This window comes from Barbatula barbatula (assembly GCF_947034865.1).
Source record: "Barbatula barbatula genome assembly, chromosome: 9".
NCBI classification, from domain to species: domain Eukaryota; kingdom Metazoa; phylum Chordata; class Actinopteri; order Cypriniformes; family Nemacheilidae; genus Barbatula; species Barbatula barbatula.
The window spans coordinates 24959797-24982189 of NC_136772.1; the positions used below are offsets into that span (position 1 = coordinate 24959797).

A 22393-nucleotide genomic window follows, 5' to 3' on the forward strand; every position below is an offset into this window, starting at 1 on the left:
TTAGCGGAGAAATTTGCATACCGGAAATGAAATCGGAGATAGCCATTTTTTAAGTTTGGAGCCAAGGATTCCAATGACACCAATCACTTTGTTGTGCGACATCCGGTTTACGAGCATTGAGCCCAAACGCATTGGCAATCGCTATAGCGCCACCTATGGACCGACAGGGCTGGCTCCAAGTATCTGAGTAGCGAGCAAGACTACTACCATCCGACAAAGTCTCGAGTTTCTACGACTTACGGTTTGGGCTGGGCGACGCGTTTTATGGCGGAAGAATAATAATAAGAAGAAGAAGAAATATAGCTGCAGGCAGCGATTCCCGGGTTCGAGCAGTCTAAAGCGTCAAGATTGTTCAGAATGAAGAGAACTAGCGGCCAAAAGCCGCTGCCTTTAGTAGGTGACCTCAGAGCTAGTTCTTGAGTTATGGCCATTTTATTGTAAAAGGCTCCGCATAATTAGAACTCTTGGCGTGCGTCCCTTATCGAGCTTGAAAGGAAATTTCAACTTTCTTTTGATAATTATTGACATTCACACTCCACAGAAGTCGTCTGCATTGGTTTGGTTCCGATCGGTCAAAAAACCAAGGACTAGTTTGCGAAAGTAGGTTTTTGACATCATCGGCGATAACTCACGAACCGTTTGTTTGACAGAAGTGGTTCCAGAGGCAAAGTTGTTCAGAATGAGGAGTCCTATCAAATAATGTAAATAGTTTGAGTATATGTCAAAGGTCACGTGATACACAATTGTTTTTGCAACCAAAAACACGTCAATTTAGCCATTTTTACTGTTATAGCGCCACCTAGTGTCCAAACGCCGGGGCCTTAGGTTTGTGACCTCGGAGTGATGGTCTTCACATATGTTTCAAGCCCCATGATGAGATCTCATATAGTTATTGAGTTATGGCCATTTAAATGTGATAGGCCCCGCCCATTTTTTTTATTCTGATGCCCCTAAGCAACCTTGAAAGGAAATTTCAACTTTCTTTCGATAATTATTGACATTCACACTCCACAGAAGTCATCTGAATCGGTTTGGTTCCGATTAATCGAAAAACCTAGGACTAGTTTGCGAAAGTAGGTTTTTGACATCATCGGCGATAACTGACGAACCGTTTGATCGACAGAACTGGTTCCAGAGGCAAAGTTGTTCAGAATGAGGAGTCCTATCAAATAATGTAAATAGTTTGAGTATATGTCAAATGTCACGTGATACACAATTGTTAAAGGACTCCAAAAACGTTATTTCGCCCCCAGTGGCCGAATGACTTCATATTTCTTACAGACCTTCTTGACCATGAGTCGAACAAGCCCAGCGAGTGTCGTTTCGATCGGCCTCCGTTAAGTCGGTCTAAGGAGTGCTCAAACTTCATTGGCCGATGGCGGCCATGTTTTTTTAGATACGCCAATGTCCTTTTCTAGAATCATGGTACATGACACAAAGACACACCATACCAAGAAATTAGTCGATCGGGCAAACTGTTGGGTAGTTATTGCCCTTTTCGAGAAAATGTATATTATAGCGCCACCTAGAGGCCAAACGCCGACTTTTTTATACTGTGACCTCGAACTGAGAGTATAAACATATGGTCCAAGCCCCGTGCAGATAGCTCAAACGGTTCACGAGTTATAACCATTTTAGTAAAATTTGCTCCTTCCGGTTCCGACGTTTTGGCGCCCCCCGGCCACCGCAAATCGAAATTTCAACTTTTTTTCGATAATTATTTACATTCACACTCCACAGAATTCATCAGCATTGGTCTGGTTCCGATTGGTCAAAAATCCAAAGACTAGTTCAATTTTTTTATTTTTGCATAAAATGCAAATTAGCGGAAAAATTTGCATACCGGAAATGAAATCGGAGATATACGTTTTTTAAGTTTTGAGCCAATGATTACAATTTTATAAAACACTTGGGTGTGCAACAAACGGTTTAGGAGTAATGAGCGTAAAGGCGCTTTTCATCGCTGTAGCGCCACCTATGGGCCGACATGGCTGGCTCCGAGTATCTGAGTAGCGAGCAAGACTACTACCATCTGACCGAGTCTCAGCTCTGTCGGTCTTACGGTTTGGGCTGTACGATCAGTTTTACGGCGGAAAAATAATAATAATTAAAGCTGCAAGCAGCATTTATCGGGTTTCGAGTTTTAAGGCAGTCAAAAGCAGTCGTGCATTCATGAACAGTTTAGGGGTCACACCACAACAAACGCATGAAGGTTCAAAGTCCAACACACACAGACACAGAAAAATGACAGGTATGAACTCATAGAAACTATGCATGCTTACAGAAACATGCACATATACTACAATAATGTTATTTTCCTGACTGTCAAATCATTTGGACAATTCGTTAATGAGTATCCGATTTTCATTGTTGTTGGCTTTTAAATTGAAGCGAAGGTGCTTTCAAACTCAAGAAGTCTGAAGTTCCTGGGCCGAGAGGTTTATTTTCAAAGCGTATCAGAACCTGTAGATGTATAACAGTTGCATAATTACAGTATTTAGTGCCATTGTTCCCGTTAAAGCGCCACCTAGTGTCCAATCACCGTGTTATTTTTACCGTGAGCTCAGAGCGATGGTCTACACATATGTTTAAAGCCCCGTGAAGCTATCTCAAACCCTTCTCTAACAACGTTTGTTTAAGTGTTATAGGCTTCGCCCAGTTCAGTTTTTGGGCCCCCTTACCGTGTATGAATTTAAATTTCAACTTTTTTTCAAGTACTTTTGATGTTCACACGCCACAGAAGCACTCTGCGTTTGTTTGGTTCCAATAGGGCGTAAAAACCGCGAAGTAGTTAGCAATAGTAGGTATTTAACGTTATCATCGATATCTAATGGACCGTTTTATTGACAGCAATACTTCAAGAGGCAAAGTTGTTCAGAATGAAGAGAACTATGATTTGATGTAAATATTTTGGGTATAAGTCAAATGTAACGTGATACACAATTGTTTAAGAATTGAAATGCGTCTAAATTTTGCCATTTTAACTGGTTTAGCGCCACCTAGTGTCCAAACACCACCTTCTTTTGTAGGTGACCTCAGAGTGATGGTCTACACATATGTCCCAAGCCCCATGATGATGTGTTAATCCGTTCTATATTTATGGCCATTTTAATGTGATAGGCTCCGCCCAGTTCAGTTTTTGGCCCCCCCTACCGTGTATGAATCGAAATTTCAACTTTTTTTCAATGATTATTTACATTCATACTCCACAGAAGTCATCTGCATTGGTTTGGTTCCTATCGGTTGAAAAACCAAGGACTAGTTCGCGAAAGTAGGTTTTTGACATTATCAGCGATAACTCATGATCCGTTTGATCGACAGAAGCGTGTCCGGAGGCAAAGTTATTCAGAATGAGAAGAGCTATCATATGATAACCATAGTTTGAGTATATGTCAAATGTCACGTGATACACAATTGTTTATGAACTCCAAAAACGTTATTTCGCCCCCAGTGGCCGAATGAGTTCATATTTCTTACAGACCTTCAGGACCATGAGTCGAACAAGCCCAGCGAGTGTCGTTTCGATCGGCCTACGTTAACCCTGTCTAATGAGTGCTCAAACTTCATTGGCCGATGGCGGCCATGTTTTTTGAGAAACCCCAAAGTCCGTTTATACAGTGATGGTGCATGATACAAAGACACACCATACCAAATAATAAGTCGATCGGGCAAACGGTTGGGTAGTTATAGCCCTTTTAGAGTTCATGTATATTATAGCGCCACCTAGTGGCCAAACGCCAACTCCTTCTTACTGTGACCCTGGACTGAGAGTCTACACATAGGGTCCAAGCCTCGTGAAGATAGCTCAAACATTTCACGAGTTATGGCCATTTTAGTTACATTTTCTACTTGCGGTTCGGACGTTTTGATGCCCCCTAGCGACCATGAATCGAAATTTCAACTTTTTTTCAATGAATATTTACATTCACACTCCACAGAATTCATCAGCGTTGGTTTGGTTCAGATTGGGCAAAAATCCAGGGACTAGTTCATTTTTTTTTTTTTTTATAAAATGCAAATTAGCGGAAAAATTTGCATACCGGAAATGAAATCGGAGATAGCCATTTTTTAAGTTTGGAGCCAAGGATTCCAGTGACACCAAAAACTTTGTTGTGCGACATCCGGTTTACGAGCAATGAGCCCAAACGCATTGGCCATCGCTATAGCGCCCCCTATGGGCCGATTTGGCTGGGTCACTCTATCTGAGTAACCTGCACATATACAACCAATTGACAAAGTCTCGAGTTTCTACGACTTACGGTTTGGGCTGGGCGATGCGTTTTAGCGCGGAAAAATAATAATAAGAAGAAGAAGAATAAAAATCCTTACAAAAACAATAGGTTTTCAGCCCTTCGGGCTCGAAACCCTAAATATAACTGCAAGCAGTAATAACGGGTTTCTCGTCATCTGAGCCATCCAAGGCACTGTGACATCATTGAACAGGCTCAGGGGTCACTCCCCAACACAACCACAACAGATCAAAGTCCTGCACACACAGAAAAATGACAGGATTAAGCAGCAATCGTCGGGTAGATGAGACGGGAATCACGCGAAGTTCAGAAGTGTGCGGTGTCAAACATTCCTTCAGGGTTCTTCATATGTATTATACTACTTAATTGCAAGTCAGTTGGATTATTTATTAAGTAGTAGCGACCTTAAACGTACATTCTTCACGTTAATATATCAAAGGACCCTGTAATGGTCACACAACAAAAAAACTCAACATGTTTTTGATCATTATTGACCTAGAGAGTCCAGAGAATTGTACTGTGGTGGAAATTAAGAAATTGCTTGAAAATCTAAGAAGTAGTTAGCAAAAGTATGTTTTTAACATCGTCACCGATAACTCGTGAACCGTTTGATTGACATCAATGGATCAAGAGGCAAAGTTGTTCAGAATGTAGAGGACTATCGTATGATATCATTAGTTTGTGTAAATGTGAAATGTCACGTGATGCACAATTGTTTAAGAAATGAAATACGCATCAATTTTGCCATTTTTACTGTTTTAGCGCCACCTAGTGTCCAAACGCCACCTTCTTTTTTAGGTGACCTCAGAGTGATGGTCTACACATATGTTCCAAGCCCCATGATGATGTGTTAATCCGTTCTGGATTTATGGCCATTTTAATGTGATAGGCTCCGCCCAGTTCAGTTTTTGGCCCCCCCTACCGTGTATGAATATAAATTTCAACTTTTTTTTAATAATTATTTACATTCACACTCCACAGAAGTCGTCTGCTTTGGTTTGGTTCCGATGGGTTTTGAAAAACCAAGGACTAGTTCGCAAAAGTAGATTTTTGACATCGTCAGCGATAACTCACGAACCGTTTGATCTACAGAAGCGTGTCCAGAGGCAAAGTTGTTCAGAATGAGAAGAGCTATCATATGATGTAAATAGTTTGAGTATGTGTCAAATGTCACGTGATTCACAATTGTTTATGCACTCTAAAACCGTTACTTCGCCCCCTGGTGGCCGAATGAGTTCATATTTCTTACAGACCTTCTGGACCACAAGTCGAATAAGCCCAGCGAGTGTCGTTTCGATCGGCCCCCGTTAACCCTGTGTAATGAGTGCTCAAAATTCATTGGCCGATAGCGGCCATGTTTTTTGAGAAACGTCAAAGTCCTTTTATACAGTCACGGTGCATGACACAAAGACACACCATACCAAATAATAAGTCGATCGGGCAAACGGTTGCGTAGTTATAGCCCTTTTCGAGTTCTTTGCTATTATAGCGCCACCTAGTGGCCAAACACCAACTCCTTTTTACTGTGATCCTGGACTGAGAGTCTACACATAGGGTCCAAGCCCCGTGAAGATATCTCAAACGGTTCACGAGTTATGGCCATTTCAGTGAAACAGGCTACTTCCGGTTCGGACGTTTTGATGCCCCCTAGCGGCCCTGAATCGAAATTTCAACTTCTTTTTATGATTATTCATATTCACACTCCACAGAATTCATCAGCGTTGGTTTGGTTCCGATCGGGCAAAAATCCAGGGACTAGTTCATTTTTTTTTTTTTTCATAAAATGCAAATTAGCGGAAAAATTTGCATACCGGAAATGAAATCGGAGATAGCCATTTTTTAAGTTTGGAGCCAAGGATTCCAATGACACCAAAAACTTTGTTGTGCGACATCCGGTTTATGAGCAATGAGCACAAACGCATTGGCCATCGCTATAGCGCCCCCTATGGGCCGATTTGGCTGGGTCATTGTATCTGAGTAACCTGCACAGATACAACCAATTGACAAAGTCTCGAGTTTCTACGACTTACGGTTTGGGCTGGGCGATGCGTTTTAGCGCGGAAAAATAATAATAAGAAGAAGAATAAATATAGCTGCAAGCAGCAATTATCGGGTTTCGAGAAGTTTAGGTAAGTAAACGTCGACCAGTCTCAGGGATGGCAAACTAACATGTCCACAAACGACAATACAACCCCACACCCAGAAAAATGAGTCAAAGGGTCAGCATTGGCTCATACAGACCCAGGCATGCTCACACACACATGCACATATAGGACATACATTACATTTTCTCATATCAAGTCATTCGGACAATTCAGTAGCAAGACTCACGTTATCAGGATAAATAGGTCAAATCCATTTCAGAAATGGCCCTAACACACATCCTCAATGAATGATAGCCTTTAGACCCAGAATTTTGACTTAGGTGATCAGTAACAGTCTATGCAGACTACGCATGCTTACAAAGACATGTATGAAAAGCCCATTTGAATGAATATTTCACCTTTTGGACTTTTATGAAGGCATGCCTCTTCTGATGAGCATGCTTGTTTTGAGTCAAAATATGTATAATACTACTTAATTGCAAGTCCTTTGCATTATTTATTAAGGAGTAGCAACCTTTAACGTACATTATTCACCTTAATATAAAAAAGGACCCTGTAATGGACACACAACAAAAAAAAACTCAACATGTTTTTAATCATTGTTGACCTATAGAGTCCAGAGAATTGTACTATGGTGGAAATTTTGAAATTGCTTGAAAATCAAAGAACTAGTTTGCAAAAGTACGATTTTAACATCATCAGCAATAACTCCTGAACCGTTTGATTGACATCAATAGATCAAGAGGCAAATTTGTTCAGAATGAGAAGAGCTATCATATGATATCAATAGTTTGTGTGTATGTCAAATGTCACGTGATACACAATTGTTTAAGTAATGAAATACGCGTCAATTTTGCCATTTCTACTGTTTTAGCGCCACCTAGTATCCAAACGGCACCTTCTTTTGTAGGTGACCTCGGAGTGATGGTCTACACATATGTTCCAAGCCCCATGATGATGTGTTAATCCGTTCTGGATTTATGGCCATTTTAATGTGATAGGCTCCGCCCAGTTCAGTTTTTGCCCCCCCCCACCGTGTATGAATATAAATTTCAACTTTTTTTCAATGATTATTTACATTCACACTCCACAGAAGTCATCTGCATTGGTTTGGTTCCGATCGGTTGAAAAACCAAGGACTAGTTCGCGAAAGTAGATTTTTGACATCGTCAGCGATAACTCTCGATCCGTTTGATCGACAGAAGCGTGTCCAGAGGCAAAGTTGTTAAGAATGAGAAGAGCAAACATATGATGTAAATAGTTTGAGTATGTGTCAAATGTCACGTGATACAGAATTGTTTATGCACTCTAAAACCGTTACTTCGCCCCCTAGTGGCCGAATGAGTTCATATTTCTTACAGACCTTCAGGACCACGAGTCGAACATGCCCAGCGAGTGTCGTTTCGATCGGCCTCCGTTAACCCTGTGTAATGAGTGCTCAAAATTCATTGGCCGCTGGCGGCCATGTTTTTTGAGAAACCCCAAAGTCCTTTTATACAGTCATGGTGCATGACACAAAGACACACCATACCAAATAATAAGTCGATCGGGCCAACGGTTGGGTAGTTATTGCCGTTTTCGAGATATTTGCTATTATAGCGCCACCTAGTGGCCAAACACCGAGTCTTTTTTATTATGACCCCGTACTGAGGGTCCTCACATATGGTCTAAGCCCCGTGAAGATTGCTCAAACCGTTCTCTAGGTATAGCCATTTTAGCGAAATAGGCAACTTTCGGTTCGGATGTTTTGATGCCCCCTAGCGACCCTGAATCGAATTTTCAACTTTCTTTTATGATTATTTATATTCACACTCCACAGAATTCATCAGCGTTGGTTTGGTTCCGATCGGGCAAAAATCCAGGGACTAGTTCATTTTTTTTTTTTTTCATAAAATGCAAATTAGCGAAAAAATTTGCATACCGGAAATGAAATCGGAGATATACGTTTTTTAAGTTTGGAGCCAAGGATTCCAATGACACCAAACACTTTGTTGTGTGACATCCGGTTTACGAGCATTGAGCCCAAACGCATTGGCCATCGCTATAGCGCCACCTATGGACCGACATGGCTGGCTCCGAGTATCTGAGTAGCGTGCAAGACTACTACCATCTGACCAAGTCTCGAGTTTCTACGACTTACGGTTTGGGCTGGGCGACGCGTTTTATGGCGGAATAATAATAATAAGAAGAAGAAGAAGAAGAAGAAGAATAAAAATCCTTACAAAAACAATAGGTTTTCAGCACTTCGTGCTCGAAACCCTAAAAATCCTTACAAATACAATAGGTTTTCAGCCCTTCGGGCTCGAAACCCTAAAAAGCTGCAAGCAGCATTTAGCGGGTTCGAGCACTTTTAAGGCATCTAAAGCAGCTTTGCCTTCATCAAGTAGGCCGAGGACTCTCATACTAAAACACCCAAGTGGACGATACTCCCAACGCCTGAAAAATCATAGATACGGTCAGCAACGGTTCATAGACACTACGCATGATTACACACATATGCACATAGAGTACACTTGAGGGGAATCAGCTTTTCAGGTTCATTTGGTCACATCCATTTAAGAAATGACCCCGTCTAAATGCCTAAATGCATTGAGTTGCTGCCATGTGACTGCTGAGTAGCTATTTGGGTTTACATGCAATTAAACTGGTGTACATAATAAAGGTGTGTGTTAAGTTTGGCAAAACAGGATCTTACAACCACCCAGACATGTTCTATATTTATAGACGTGTGAATATGGAGTAACGTTTAATGTGTAGTGCTTTATATGTCTAACACCTTGTTCCTGTGAGACAGGAAACGTATCTCTTGTCCAATAACCATCATATTTTGCATGCTTGTTTAGTCTAATAAGATGTATGATTGTACTTAATGGCAAGTCAATTGGATTATTTGTTAAGGAGAAGCGAGCTTTCAGGTACACCGTTCACTTGAATATAATAAAGGACCCTGTAGTGGTCATGCAAATGAAAAAGTTGAACTTGTTTTTGATAGTTATTTATCTAGAGAGTCCAGAGAATTGTACGGTGGTGGAAATTTTAAAATCGCTTGAAAAACCTAGGACAAGTTCGCAAAAGTAGGTTCTTAACATCATCACAGATAACTCACAAACAGTTTGATCGACATCAATGGTTCAAGAGCCAAATTTGTTTGGAATTATGAGAACTTTCATATGATATCGATAGTTTGTGTAAATGTCAAATGTCACGTGTTACACAATTGTTAAGGCAACCAAAGATGTGTCAATTTTGCCATTTTTACTGTTATAGCGCCACCTAGTGTCCAAACGCCGCGATATTTTGTAAGTCATCTCGGAGTGACAGTCTTCACAAATGTTCCAAGCCCTATGATGATATCTCTAATAGTGCTCGAGTTATGGGCATTTTAATGTAATAGGCTCCGCCGATTTAAAATGTTAACGCCCCTAAGCGACCGTGAAAGGAAATTTCAACTTTTTTTTGATAATTATTTACATTCACACTCCAGAGAAGTCATTTGCATTGGTTTGGATTCGATCGGTCGAAAAACCTAGGACAAGTTCGCGAAAGTAGGTTTTTGACATAATCAGCGATAACTCACGAACCGTTTGATCGACAGAAGCGTGTCCAGAGGCAAAGTTGTTCAGAATGAGAAGAGCTATCATATGATGTAAATAGTTTGAGTATAAGTCAAATGTCACGTGATATACAATTGTTTATGCACTCCAAAAACGTTACTTCGCCCCCCGGTGGCCGAATGAGTTCATATTTCTTACAGACCTTCTGGACCATGAGTCGAACAAGCCCAGCGAGTGTCGTTTCGATCGGCCTCCGTTAACCCGGTCTAATGAGTGCTCAAACTTCATTGGCCAATGACCGCCATGTTTCATTAGATACGCCACTGTCCTTTTATACAATCACCGTGCATGACACAAAGACACACCATACCAAATAATAAGTCGATCGGGCAAACGGTTGGGTAGTTATAGCCCTTTTCGAGTTCATGTATATTATAGCGCCACCTAGTGGCCAAGCGCCAACTCCTTTTTACTGTGACCCCGGACTGAGAGTCTACACATAGGGTACAAGCCCCATGAAGATTGCTCAAACGGTTCATAAGTTATGGCCATTTTAGTCAACCATGGCACTTCCGGTTCAGACGTTTTGGCGCCCCCTAGCAATGGTGAATCGAAATTTCAACGTTTTTTTGATAATTATTCACATTCACTCTCCACAGAATTCATCAGCGTTGGTTTGGTTCCGATCGGGCAAAAATCCAGGGACTAGTTCATTTTATTTTTTTTGCATAAAATGCAAATTAGCGGAAAAATTTGCATACCGGAAATGAAATCGGAGATATACGTTTTTTAAGTTTTGAGCCAATGATTACAATGATATAAAACACTTGGGTGTGCGACAAACGGTTTAGGAGTAAAGAGTGCAAACGCGCTTTTCATCGCTGTAGCGCCACCTATGGGCCGATTTGGCTGGGTCCATGTATCTGAGTAGCGACAAGGACTACTACCATCTGACCAAGTCTCAGCTCTGTCGGCCTTACGGTTTAGGCTGCCCATTCAGTTTTAGGGAAGAATAATAAGAAAAAGAAATATAGCTGCAAGCAGCGATTCCCGGGTTCGAGCAGTCTAAAGCGTCAAGATTGTTCAGAATGAAGAGAACTAGCGGCCAAAAGGCGCTGCCTTTAGTAGGTGACCTCAGAGCTAGTTCTTGAGTTATGGCCATTTTATTGTAAAAGGCTCCGCATGATTAGAACTTTTGGCGTGCGTCCCTTATCGACCTTGAAAGGAAATTTCAACATTCTTTCGATAGTTATTGACATTCACACTCCACAGAAGTCATCTGAATCGGTTTGGTTCCGATTAATCGAAAAATCTAGGACGAGTTCGCGAAAGTAGGTTTTTGACATCATCGGCGATAACTCACAAACCGTTTGTTTGACAGAAGCGGTTCCAGAGGCAAAGTTGTTCAGAATGAGGAGAGCTATCATATGATGTAAATAGTTTGATTATATGTCAAAGGTCACGTGATACACAATTGTTTTTGCAACCAAAAACACGTCAATTTAGCCATTTTTACTGTTATAGCGCCACCTAGTGTCCAAACGCCGCGCCCTTACGTATGTGACCTCTGAGTGATGGTTTTCACATATGTTTCAAGCCCCATGATCATATCTCTAATAGTTATTGAGTTATGGCCATTTAAATGTCATAGGCCCCGCCCATTTTTTTATTCTGATGCCCCTAAGCAACCTTGAAAGGAAATTTCAACTTTCTTTCGATAATTATTGACATTCACACTCCACAGAAGTCATCTGAATCGGTTTGGTTCCGATTAATCGAAAAACCTAGGACTAGTTCGCGAAAGTAGGTTTTTGACATCATCGGCGATAACTCACGAACCGTTTGATCGACAGAACTGGTTCCAGAGGCAAAGTTGTTCAGATTGAGGAGTCCTATCAAATAATGTAAATAGTTTGAGTATATGTCAAATGTCACGTGATACACAATTGTTAAAGGACTCCAAAAACGTTATTTCGCCCCCAGTGGCCGAATGACTTCATATTTCTTACAGACCTTCTTGACCATGAGTCGAACAAGCCCAGCGAGTGTCGTTTTGATCGGCCTCCGTTAAGTCGGTCTAAGGAGTGCTCAAACTTCATTGGCCGATGGCGGCCATGTTTTTTTAGATACGCCAATGTCCTTTTCTAGAATCATGGTACATGACACAAAGACACACCATACCAAGAAATTAGTCGATCGGGCAAACTGTTGGGTAGTTATTGCCTTTTTCGAGAAAATGTATATTATAGCGCCACCTAGAGGCCAAACGCCGACTTTTTTATACTGTGACCTCGGACTGAGAGTATAAACATATGGTCCAAGCCCCGTGCAGATAGCTCAAACGGTTCACGAGTTATAACCATTTTAGTAAAATAAGCTCCTTCCGGTTCCGACGTTTTGGCGCCCCCCGGCCACCGCAAATCGAAATTTCTACTTTTTTTCGATAATTATTTACATTGACACTCCACAGAATTCATCAGCATTGGTCTGGTTCCGATTGGTCAAAAATCCAAAGACTAGTTCAATTTTTTTATTTTTGCATAAAATGCAAATTAGCGGAAAAATTTGCATACCGGAAATGAAATCGGAGATATACGTTTTTTAAGTTTTGAGCCAATGATTACAATTTTATAAAACACTTGGGTGTGCAACAAACGGTTTAGGAGTAATGAGCGTAAAGGCGCTTTTCATCGCTGTAGCGCCACCTATGGGCCGACATGGCTGGCTCCGAGTATCTGAGTAGCGAGCAAGACTACTACCATCTGACCGAGTCTCAGCTCTGTCGGACTTACGGTTTGGGCTGTACGATCAGTTTTACGGCGGAAAAATAATAATAATAAAACCAACAAATACAATAGGTTTCTAGCGCTTCGCGCTCGAACCCTAATAAAACCAACAAATACAATAGGTTTCTAGCCCTACGGGCTCGAACCCTAAAAATTGGGCGTGCAAAATTATTCAGCCCCCTTAAGTTAATACTTTGTAGCGCCACCTTTGCAGCGTTTACTGCTTGGGGTATGTCTCTATCAGTTTTTCACATTGAAGGACTGAAATTTTTGCCCATTCCTCCTTGCAAAACAGCTCAAGGTCAGTGAGGTTGGATGGATAGCGTTTGTAAAAAAGCATTTTCAGTTCTTTCCACAGATTCTCGATTGGATTCAGGTCTGGACTTTGACTCGACCATTCTAACACCTGGATATGTTTATTTGTGAACCATTCCACTGTAGATTTTGCCCTAATGTTTTGGATCAGTGTCTTGTTGGAAGACAAATCTCCGTCCCAGTCTCAGGTCTTTTGCAGACTCCATCAGGTTTTGGCTTTTAAGCCAAACATAACATTTTGCATTGTTGCCAAAAAGTTCGATTTTGGTTACATCTGACCAGAGCACCTTCTTCCACATGTTTGGTGTGTCTCCTAGGTGGCTTGTGGCAAACTTTAAACGACACTTTTTTTGGATATCTTTAAGAAATAGCTTTCTTCTTGCCACTCTTCCATAAAGGCCAGATTTGTGCAGTATTCGACTGATTGTTGTCCTATGGACAGAGTCTCCCACCTCAGCTGTAGATCTCTGCAGTTCATCCAGGGTGATCATGGGCCTCTTGGCTGCATCTCCGATCAGTCTTCTCCTTGTATGAGCTGAAAGCTTAGAGGGACAGCCGGGTCTTCGTAGATTTGCAGTGGTCTGATATTCCTTCCATTTCAATATTATCGCTTGCATAGTGCTCCTTTGGATGTTTAAAGCTTGGGAAATCTTTTTGTATCCAAATCCGGCTTTTAAGTTCTCCACAACAGTATCTCAGACCTGCCTGGTGTGTTCCATGTTCTTTATGATGCTCTCTGCGCTTTAAACGGACCTCTGAGACTATCACAGAGCAGGTGCATTTATACGGAGACTTCATTACACACAGGGGGATTCTATTTATCATCATTAGTCATTGAGGTCAACAATGGATCGTTCAGAGATCCTCACTGAACTTCTGGAGAGTTTGCTCCACCGAAAGTAAAGGGGCTGAATTAGTTTGCAAGCCCAATTTTCAGTTTTTTATTTGTTAAAAAAGTTTGAAATATCTAATGAATTTCGTTCCACTTCATAATTGTGACCCACTTGTTGTTGATTCTTCACAAAAACTAAAGTTTTATATCTTTATGTTTGAAGCCTGAAATGTGGCAATAGGTCGAAAAGTTCAAGGGGGCCGAATACTTTTGAAAGGCACTGTACACCGTGTTGATTGACTGATTGTGTTTTATGAGCTGTTGTTGTATCCCTGCTGCTGTCCATCCTCCACTACACCCTGCAAAAGAAATGGTTTTATCCTGATGACCTGACACCCTGCTGGCTCGCGTCACCGTGTGAAACCTCACGGTTGTGTTTTTACATGAGAGAGAGAGAGTAAATGTTTATGTGAGTTGGTTCCTGTTTTAAGACTTTTATCTCACAAATGATTAAAGTGTTTGGGTCAGCATTTTATCATTGTGCCATAAACTGCATTTTGATGAAAGGACACACCCTGACATGTTCTTCCTGATCGTGGAGGAATGGGGATTTTGTTTTATTCACACCTCTGAGGGGTTCTTCTTACAATGGTATAGGCTTAAGACAATCAACAAAACATGGTTGGGGTTTCCATCCTGACTGATTTTTCTGGAGAAGTTTGTATGTCTACGATCTGGTGTAAAGGAAAATCTTTCACGTTTGTGTTAATGACTCTTTTTGCATTAAAAATCAAACGTGTCGCACATCTAGATCATATCCTGCTCCGGAGCAGGTTAGCCATGTGGTATAGGTTACCATAAAGCAGAGCCTCTTTCAGGGTACCTAAAACCCAGGGTTAGCGCAGACTAATCAAACTTAGCTGGCTAGCCACATAAACCGGCTTCATGGTGCAGGTCCCTGGTATAGAGCATCTTTGTTGTTGTGTGTATTCTGGCTCCGTGTGACCTCAGCATTGGTCCAGTGTGTTTTCCTCTGGATCCTTTGAGTCAGTCACTGCACTCTCGTCTTTATTCTGGCTGGCCATGAACGTTTGGTGACGTTTACTTTTGTTTTTGTCATTCATGTCTGTCTCGCTCGCTCTTTTCCCCTTGAACAAAATCTCCAAACATTTCATCTACATATTGCTCACAAATAAAGTTGACTTCATGAGGCTTCATCACGAAGATGGGTGTTGTAAAGACCATGAATGATGCGGTCAGCAGATATTGTCCCGTCTGGAGGTCCATCAAGCAGACGGCTGTCAGACAGGAACGACTCCTCTCCTGGAAAATATCTCCAGTGTGCACCGTGTATTCTTGCTTGCCAATCCCGTCACCCAAAAAAGCATTTCCTCGTCCCTGATGTGATGCTGTTGAAAGAAACTGTGTTTTCTGTGTGCCTCCATGATTGGTGCATTTGCTTCACAAGTCAACTGTTACATGTGTGCTACATCATGCCAAACTGCTTCTAGTCTGTGCAACTGTTCTGTGAAGTGACCGGAGCGAGAGCATCGACACTACTTCCGGTTTGTACACGTCACGCTGTGAGATAGTCTATTGTCCAGATCGATCTTCTTCATGACGTCCTCTGACCCTGAAGAGCTTAAGAGAATAGAGGAGAGCTCAAACACATCATCACAGATTGGAAGTTTGGCTCCTCATGACTGAAAGTTTACTTCTCTGAACAATCCCAGAATTCCCCAATGTCTGAATGATTTATAATGTTTTCAATAAATGAATTAAACATGTTTGTGTGTCAACAGTCATCAGAATGAAGGTTTATTCTGTTCTTGTAAACACTGCTGTAAACAAGGCATATTTAACAAACACATTGATCCGGATGTGGCCACAGACAATCAGTATAAAAAAAGCGCTCTCTTCACACACGTTAAGGAATGGAGACATTGTCACTGTTGGCAGTGTCAGGAAGGTTAGTGTGTTTTGAAGCTGATGATGTGTTTTTAAGGTCTATGGGAATAAAGGCGTTTGAAGCGCAGTGTTCACTCAGATATTCTCCTCCCTTCTCTTCATAATCCTGACGACTGATCCAGCCCGGACCTCCAGACGGGTTCCTGAGGGCCCATTCACGAGCCCCAAACCACGAGTCCAGAGTGCCTGAATCCGCCTGAGACACCTAGCACGCGCACACACACATCATCATCATCAACACTTAACTGTTGTTATAATAAAGACATCTGACACTATCACTCCAAAACAACTGAACAGGCTTGATGTCTCACAAATGGTGTGTGTGTGTGTCATGTGACTGAGACCTGGAAGTGTGATTGGAAGGGTCTGATGGCCAGCAGTTCTCTCTGAACTCTCTCTCTGATGCCGCTGTACTGCATGTTACCTCCAGTTAATAACACATTCTTCACCAGCGCCTCCTGCAGGTCAGGAGGATATCTACACACACGAACACAACATCATCTCACAGTCAACTCTACACATGATTGTGTGATGTTTCATAGATGTACTCACTGTTCCAGCACAAACTGCAGCGTCTCCATCAAACCCATCTGTTCTTCACCCATCAGAGACGGCTGGAATAAGATCTCCGGCGCTCGCACGCGCTCCGTGCCCACAAAGAGCTGATGATACTCAGCCACGTTAAACAAGGGCTTGAAGAGAGCGGAGAAAACACACAAACGTCACAATGAGACAGATGAGCACACAACACAGAATACAAGTGTGCTGTTAATCACCTGAACAACACCGCTGTCCTCATTCACATCTGAATCCACAACATTCCCATCATCCACCGCAGGCTCCATCTCTGAGACCTGATTCAAGAGCAAGCAATCACCAACACGATCACAGCTGCTGCATCAATGATCTTATGAACACACACACACACCTCTGTCTTCAGCGTGATCTTGTGCTGCTCGACACTCACACTCAGCTTGTGAATGTAAGACTGAAGCTCTTCAGCTGAATCCATGTTGAGCTCCATCAAACTCCTGTGAAACAACTCCAGAGACCCGTCCTCCAGCAGCTCCTGAAACACAACACCACCTCCACATTAGTGCCGTCCCGACAGGTGCCATAAGACCCAGATACCATTCATGAAATACACTCCGAACTGAAGCGCACATGTAGGGTTGCCAGATTCATGTAACAAATACAGTCCAATGGCTATTCAAAATGATCCAAAAACTAGATCAAATAACCTCGCATAGTCCAATTATCAACATCCGATGGAGAACATTATTCCACTTCAGACCCGCGAGACGAAAACAACCGCCACAACTGTTCCCGATTGTCAAAGTACTTTAAACAAAATGGGACCTGGCAACACTGTGCAAGTGTCGAACATCTCACTTCAAACTTCGTTTCTGGATGGGTCTAGTAGTCAATATAGTTAATATTTCACATTTGCAAAGAAAACTAAGTTTATGAATAACACAACGTTCTGTAGAAGAAGACACGAGCCCTGTAGAATGTGCATTGCCATGGATAAAACATGTTTCCTGTCATTTTCAGCAAACTTTAGATAATTAAGACATACCCAGGACTGCAAATATTTTTTAATCCGATTGAGAAAATACTCTGATTCATGCTTCATTTTCTCCTCTTGATCAGATTGCTTTCACTCTCCACAAACCCTTTCAGTCGTATAGACCTCGATCGAATGATGAAGGTGTTTACAGGAAGTGTGTGTGTGTGTGTGTGTGTGTGTGTGTGTACCTGTACAGCGAGCAGTGTCTGCAGTCGTTTCTGATCCTCCTGTAGTTTCTCTTCTCTGCGGCGGTTGTTGATCTCCTGCAGTCGTTTGAGTTGTTGAGCTTTTCTCTCGCTCCTCTCCTCACACACACCCGTCACACGGCCTGAGAACGGCAGCTGAACACGGTGAACCTCCTGCTCGTAAAACTCCACACGCCTCCATTTCTCCAGCTCTGTTACACACCATTCAGACAAACATCACAACAAACTCTGTGTGTGCCTCTACTCCGAGTGTGTGTGTGTGTGTGTGTGTGTGTTACCGCTGTGATAGTCGAGGGCGATGTAGCTGTGTTGGTGCAGCAGTTCCTCCATCCGACTCAGTGTGACGGCGTTCTGATGGGCTGGATATTTCAGCTGTAAGAGTCTCTGCAGATACGCCGCCGACGGACCTCCACCAACATTCACACGCTTACAGTTCACCGCATCCAACCTGAAACACACATTTACATTCATGATCAGCATCTGTGAAACTGTGAGTCAGCGGGACGGCCAATCGATGTTGTGATACCTGCCGTTGATGACGGGCAGCACATGAGAGCAGTGATACCCTGATGACAGCACCAGACCCGTGTGGGGCGGATCCAGACCACGAGTGATGATGTTGTTATAGAAACTGAAGAGACCGTCCACACCGTACGTCACCTGTGGGACTCCATAACACTCAAAGAGCAGCTCTGACATCATCTGTCTGCAGTGAAGTGGGTTACAGGGCGGCTCGCTGACCACCAATGGATGATCCACGTGACCCTGACGACACAACACACGGCTGATCTTTCACTAAAACATTTTTCATGTGCGTGTGTGTGTGTGTGTGTGTGTGTGTGTGTGTGTGTGTGCGTGCGTGCGTGCGTGCGTGCGTGCGTGCGTGCGTGCGTGCGTGCGTGCGTGTGTGCGTGCGCGCGCCGTCACCTGTGTGTTAATGCCGAGGTGCATGAAGATGTAGTCAAACACGAGCTCCTGGATGTCACAGTTCACCAGCGCGTTGCGGTCAAACGCGCTCTTCAGCGTCCAGCGCAGCGGCTCCAGGTTCGAGATGTCATTGCCGACATGAGACTCGCTGCGCGCGGCTCCTCTGCTGCGCGCCGCCGCCGATCTGAACACGAGCAGCGGCTCTTCGAGACGAGACTCTCCGCAGGCCCATCCCGCGCGGCACTGGTACGAGCCGTTATCCACCACTATAGGCTTCTCGAGACAGTCCGACTCGAGCGCGAATATGGGGTCAGGCGTGCATTTATAGTCCTGAAAAGAGTAAACGTGACGTCCCGCGTCGCGTTTTGTACTCATCGCTCCGAGCGTCAGCTCTGCGTCTTCTTCGCGGTTGTTGACAGTCGCTTCAAGGCTCATGAGCGCCGCCTGCAGTGCGCGAGCGTACGTTAATGTGTCCAGCAGCACTGTTGCTAGAAGCTTCAGCTACGGCCGGGAATCTGTCCATATAATGACATTAATGACACACACACACAGAACACACACACACTGAACACACACACTGAACACACACACACTGAACACACACACACAGAACACACACACACTGAACACACACACACACTGAACACACACACACACACACACTGAACACACACACACACACACACACACACTGAACACACACACACAGAACACACACACACTGAACACACACACACTGAACACACACACACTGAACACACACACACAGAACACACACACACTGAACACACACACACTGAACACACACACACACTGAACACACACAGAACACACACACACACACACACACTGAACACACACACACACACACTGAACACACACACACACTGAACACACACACACACACACACTGAACACACACACACTGAACACACACACTGAACACACAGAACACACACACACACACACACACAGAACACACACACACACTGAACACACACAGAACACACACACACTGAACACACACACACAGAACACACACACACTGAACACACACACACTGGACACACACACACACTGAACACACACACACAGAACACACACACACACTGAACACACACACAGAACACACACACACTGAACACACACACACACACACACAGAACACACACACACACTGAACACACACACACTGAACACACACACACTGAACACACACACACAGACACACACACACTGAACACACACACACACTGAACACACACACACACACACACACTGAACACACACACACACACACACACACACACTGAACACACACACACAGAACACACCACACACTGAACACACACACACTGAACACACACACACTGAACACACACACACACAGAACACACACACACTGAACACACACACACTGAACACACACACACTGAACACACACACTGAACACACACACAGAACACACACACACTGAACACACACACTGAACACACACACACTGAACACACACACACAGAACACACACACACTGAACACACACACACACACACACACAGAACACACACACACTGAACACACACACACTGAACACACACACACTGAACACACACACTGAACACACACACAGAACACACACACACTGAACACACACACTGAACACACACACACTGAACACACACACACAGAACACACACACACTGAACACACACACACACAGAACACACACACACTGAACACACACACACTGAACACACACACACTGAACACACACACTGAACACACACACAGAACACACACACACTGAACACACACACTGAACACACACACACTGAACACACACACACTGAACACACACACACTGAACACACACACTGAACACACACACAGAACACACACACACTGAACACACACACTGAACACACACACACTGAACACACACACACAGAACACACACACACTGAACACACACACACACTGAACACACACACACACACACACTGAACACACACACACACACACACACACACTGAACACACACACACAGAACACACACACACTGAACACACACACACTGAACACACACACACTGAACACACACACACAGAACACACACACACTGAACACACACACACTGAACACACACACACACTGAACACACACAGAACACACACACACACACACACTGAACACACACACACACACACTGAACACACACACACACTGAACACACACACACACACACACTGAACACACACACACTGAACACACACACTGAACACACAGAACACACACACACACACACACACACACACAGAACACACACACACACTGAACACACACAGAACACACACACACTGAACACACACACACAGAACACACACACACTGAACACACACACACTGGACACACACACACACTGAACACACACACACAGAACACACACACACACTGAACACACACACAGAACACACACACACTGAACACACACACACACACACACAGAACACACACACACACTGAACACACACACACTGAACACACACACACTGAACACACACACACAGAACACACACACACTGAACACACACACACACTGAACACACACACACACACACACACACTGAACACACACACACACACACACACACACACTGAACACACACACACAGAACACACACACACTGAACACACACACACTGAACACACACACACACAGAACACACACACACTGAACACACACACACTGAACACACACACACTGAACACACACACTGAACACACACACAGAACACACACACACTGAACACACACACTGAACACACACACACTGAACACACACACACAGAACACACACACACTGAACACACACACACACACACACACAGAACACACACACACTGAACACACACACACTGAACACACACACACTGAACACACACACTGAACACACACACAGAACACACACACACTGAACACACACACTGAACACACACACACTGAACACACACACACAGAACACACACACACTGAACACACACACACACAGAACACACACACACTGAACACACACACACTGAACACACACACACTGAACACACACACTGAACACACACACAGAACACACACACACTGAACACACACACTGAACACACACACACTGAACACACACACACTGAACACACACACACTGAACACACACACTGAACACACACACAGAACACACACACACTGAACACACACACTGAACACACACACACTGAACACACACACACAGAACACACACACACTGAACACACACACACACTGAACACACACACACACACACACTGAACACACACACACACACACACACACACTGAACACACACACACAGAACACACACACACTGAACACACACACACTGAACACACACACACTGAACACACACACACAGAACACACACACACTGAACACACACACACTGAACACACACACACACTGAACACACACAGAACACACACACACACACACACACTGAACACACACACACACACACTGAACACACACACACACTGAACACACACACACACACACACTGAACACACACACACTGAACACACACACTGAACACACAGAACACACACACACACACACACACACACACACACACAGAACACACACACACACTGAACACACACAGAACACACACACACTGAACACACACACACAGAACACACACACACTGAACACACACACACTGACACACACACACACTGAACACACACACACAGAACACACACACACACTGAACACACACACAGAACACACACACACTGAACACACACACACACACACACAGAACACACACACACACTGAACACACACACACTGAACACAC

The 22393-nt window shown here is 43.5% G+C and overlaps 1 protein-coding gene across 1 annotated transcript; it reads right to left on the reverse strand.

The window, feature by feature from the left end:
• Positions 1 to 13931: 13931 nt before the first annotated feature.
• actr5 (actin related protein 5) lies at positions 13932 to 19266 on the reverse strand. The gene is made up of 9 exons (XM_079464323.1): positions 18514 to 19266; positions 18113 to 18351; positions 17865 to 18034; positions 17569 to 17777; positions 16739 to 16879; positions 16587 to 16664; positions 16363 to 16502; positions 16155 to 16287; positions 13932 to 16015 (listed from the first exon to the last, which is right to left on the reverse strand). The coding sequence occupies exons 1-9, from the start codon at positions 18946 to 18948 to the stop codon at positions 15770 to 15772; spliced, it is 1791 nt and encodes a 596-aa protein (XP_079320449.1). The 5' UTR covers positions 18949 to 19266; the 3' UTR covers positions 13932 to 15769.
• Between the last annotated feature and the right edge of the window lie 3127 nt (positions 19267 to 22393).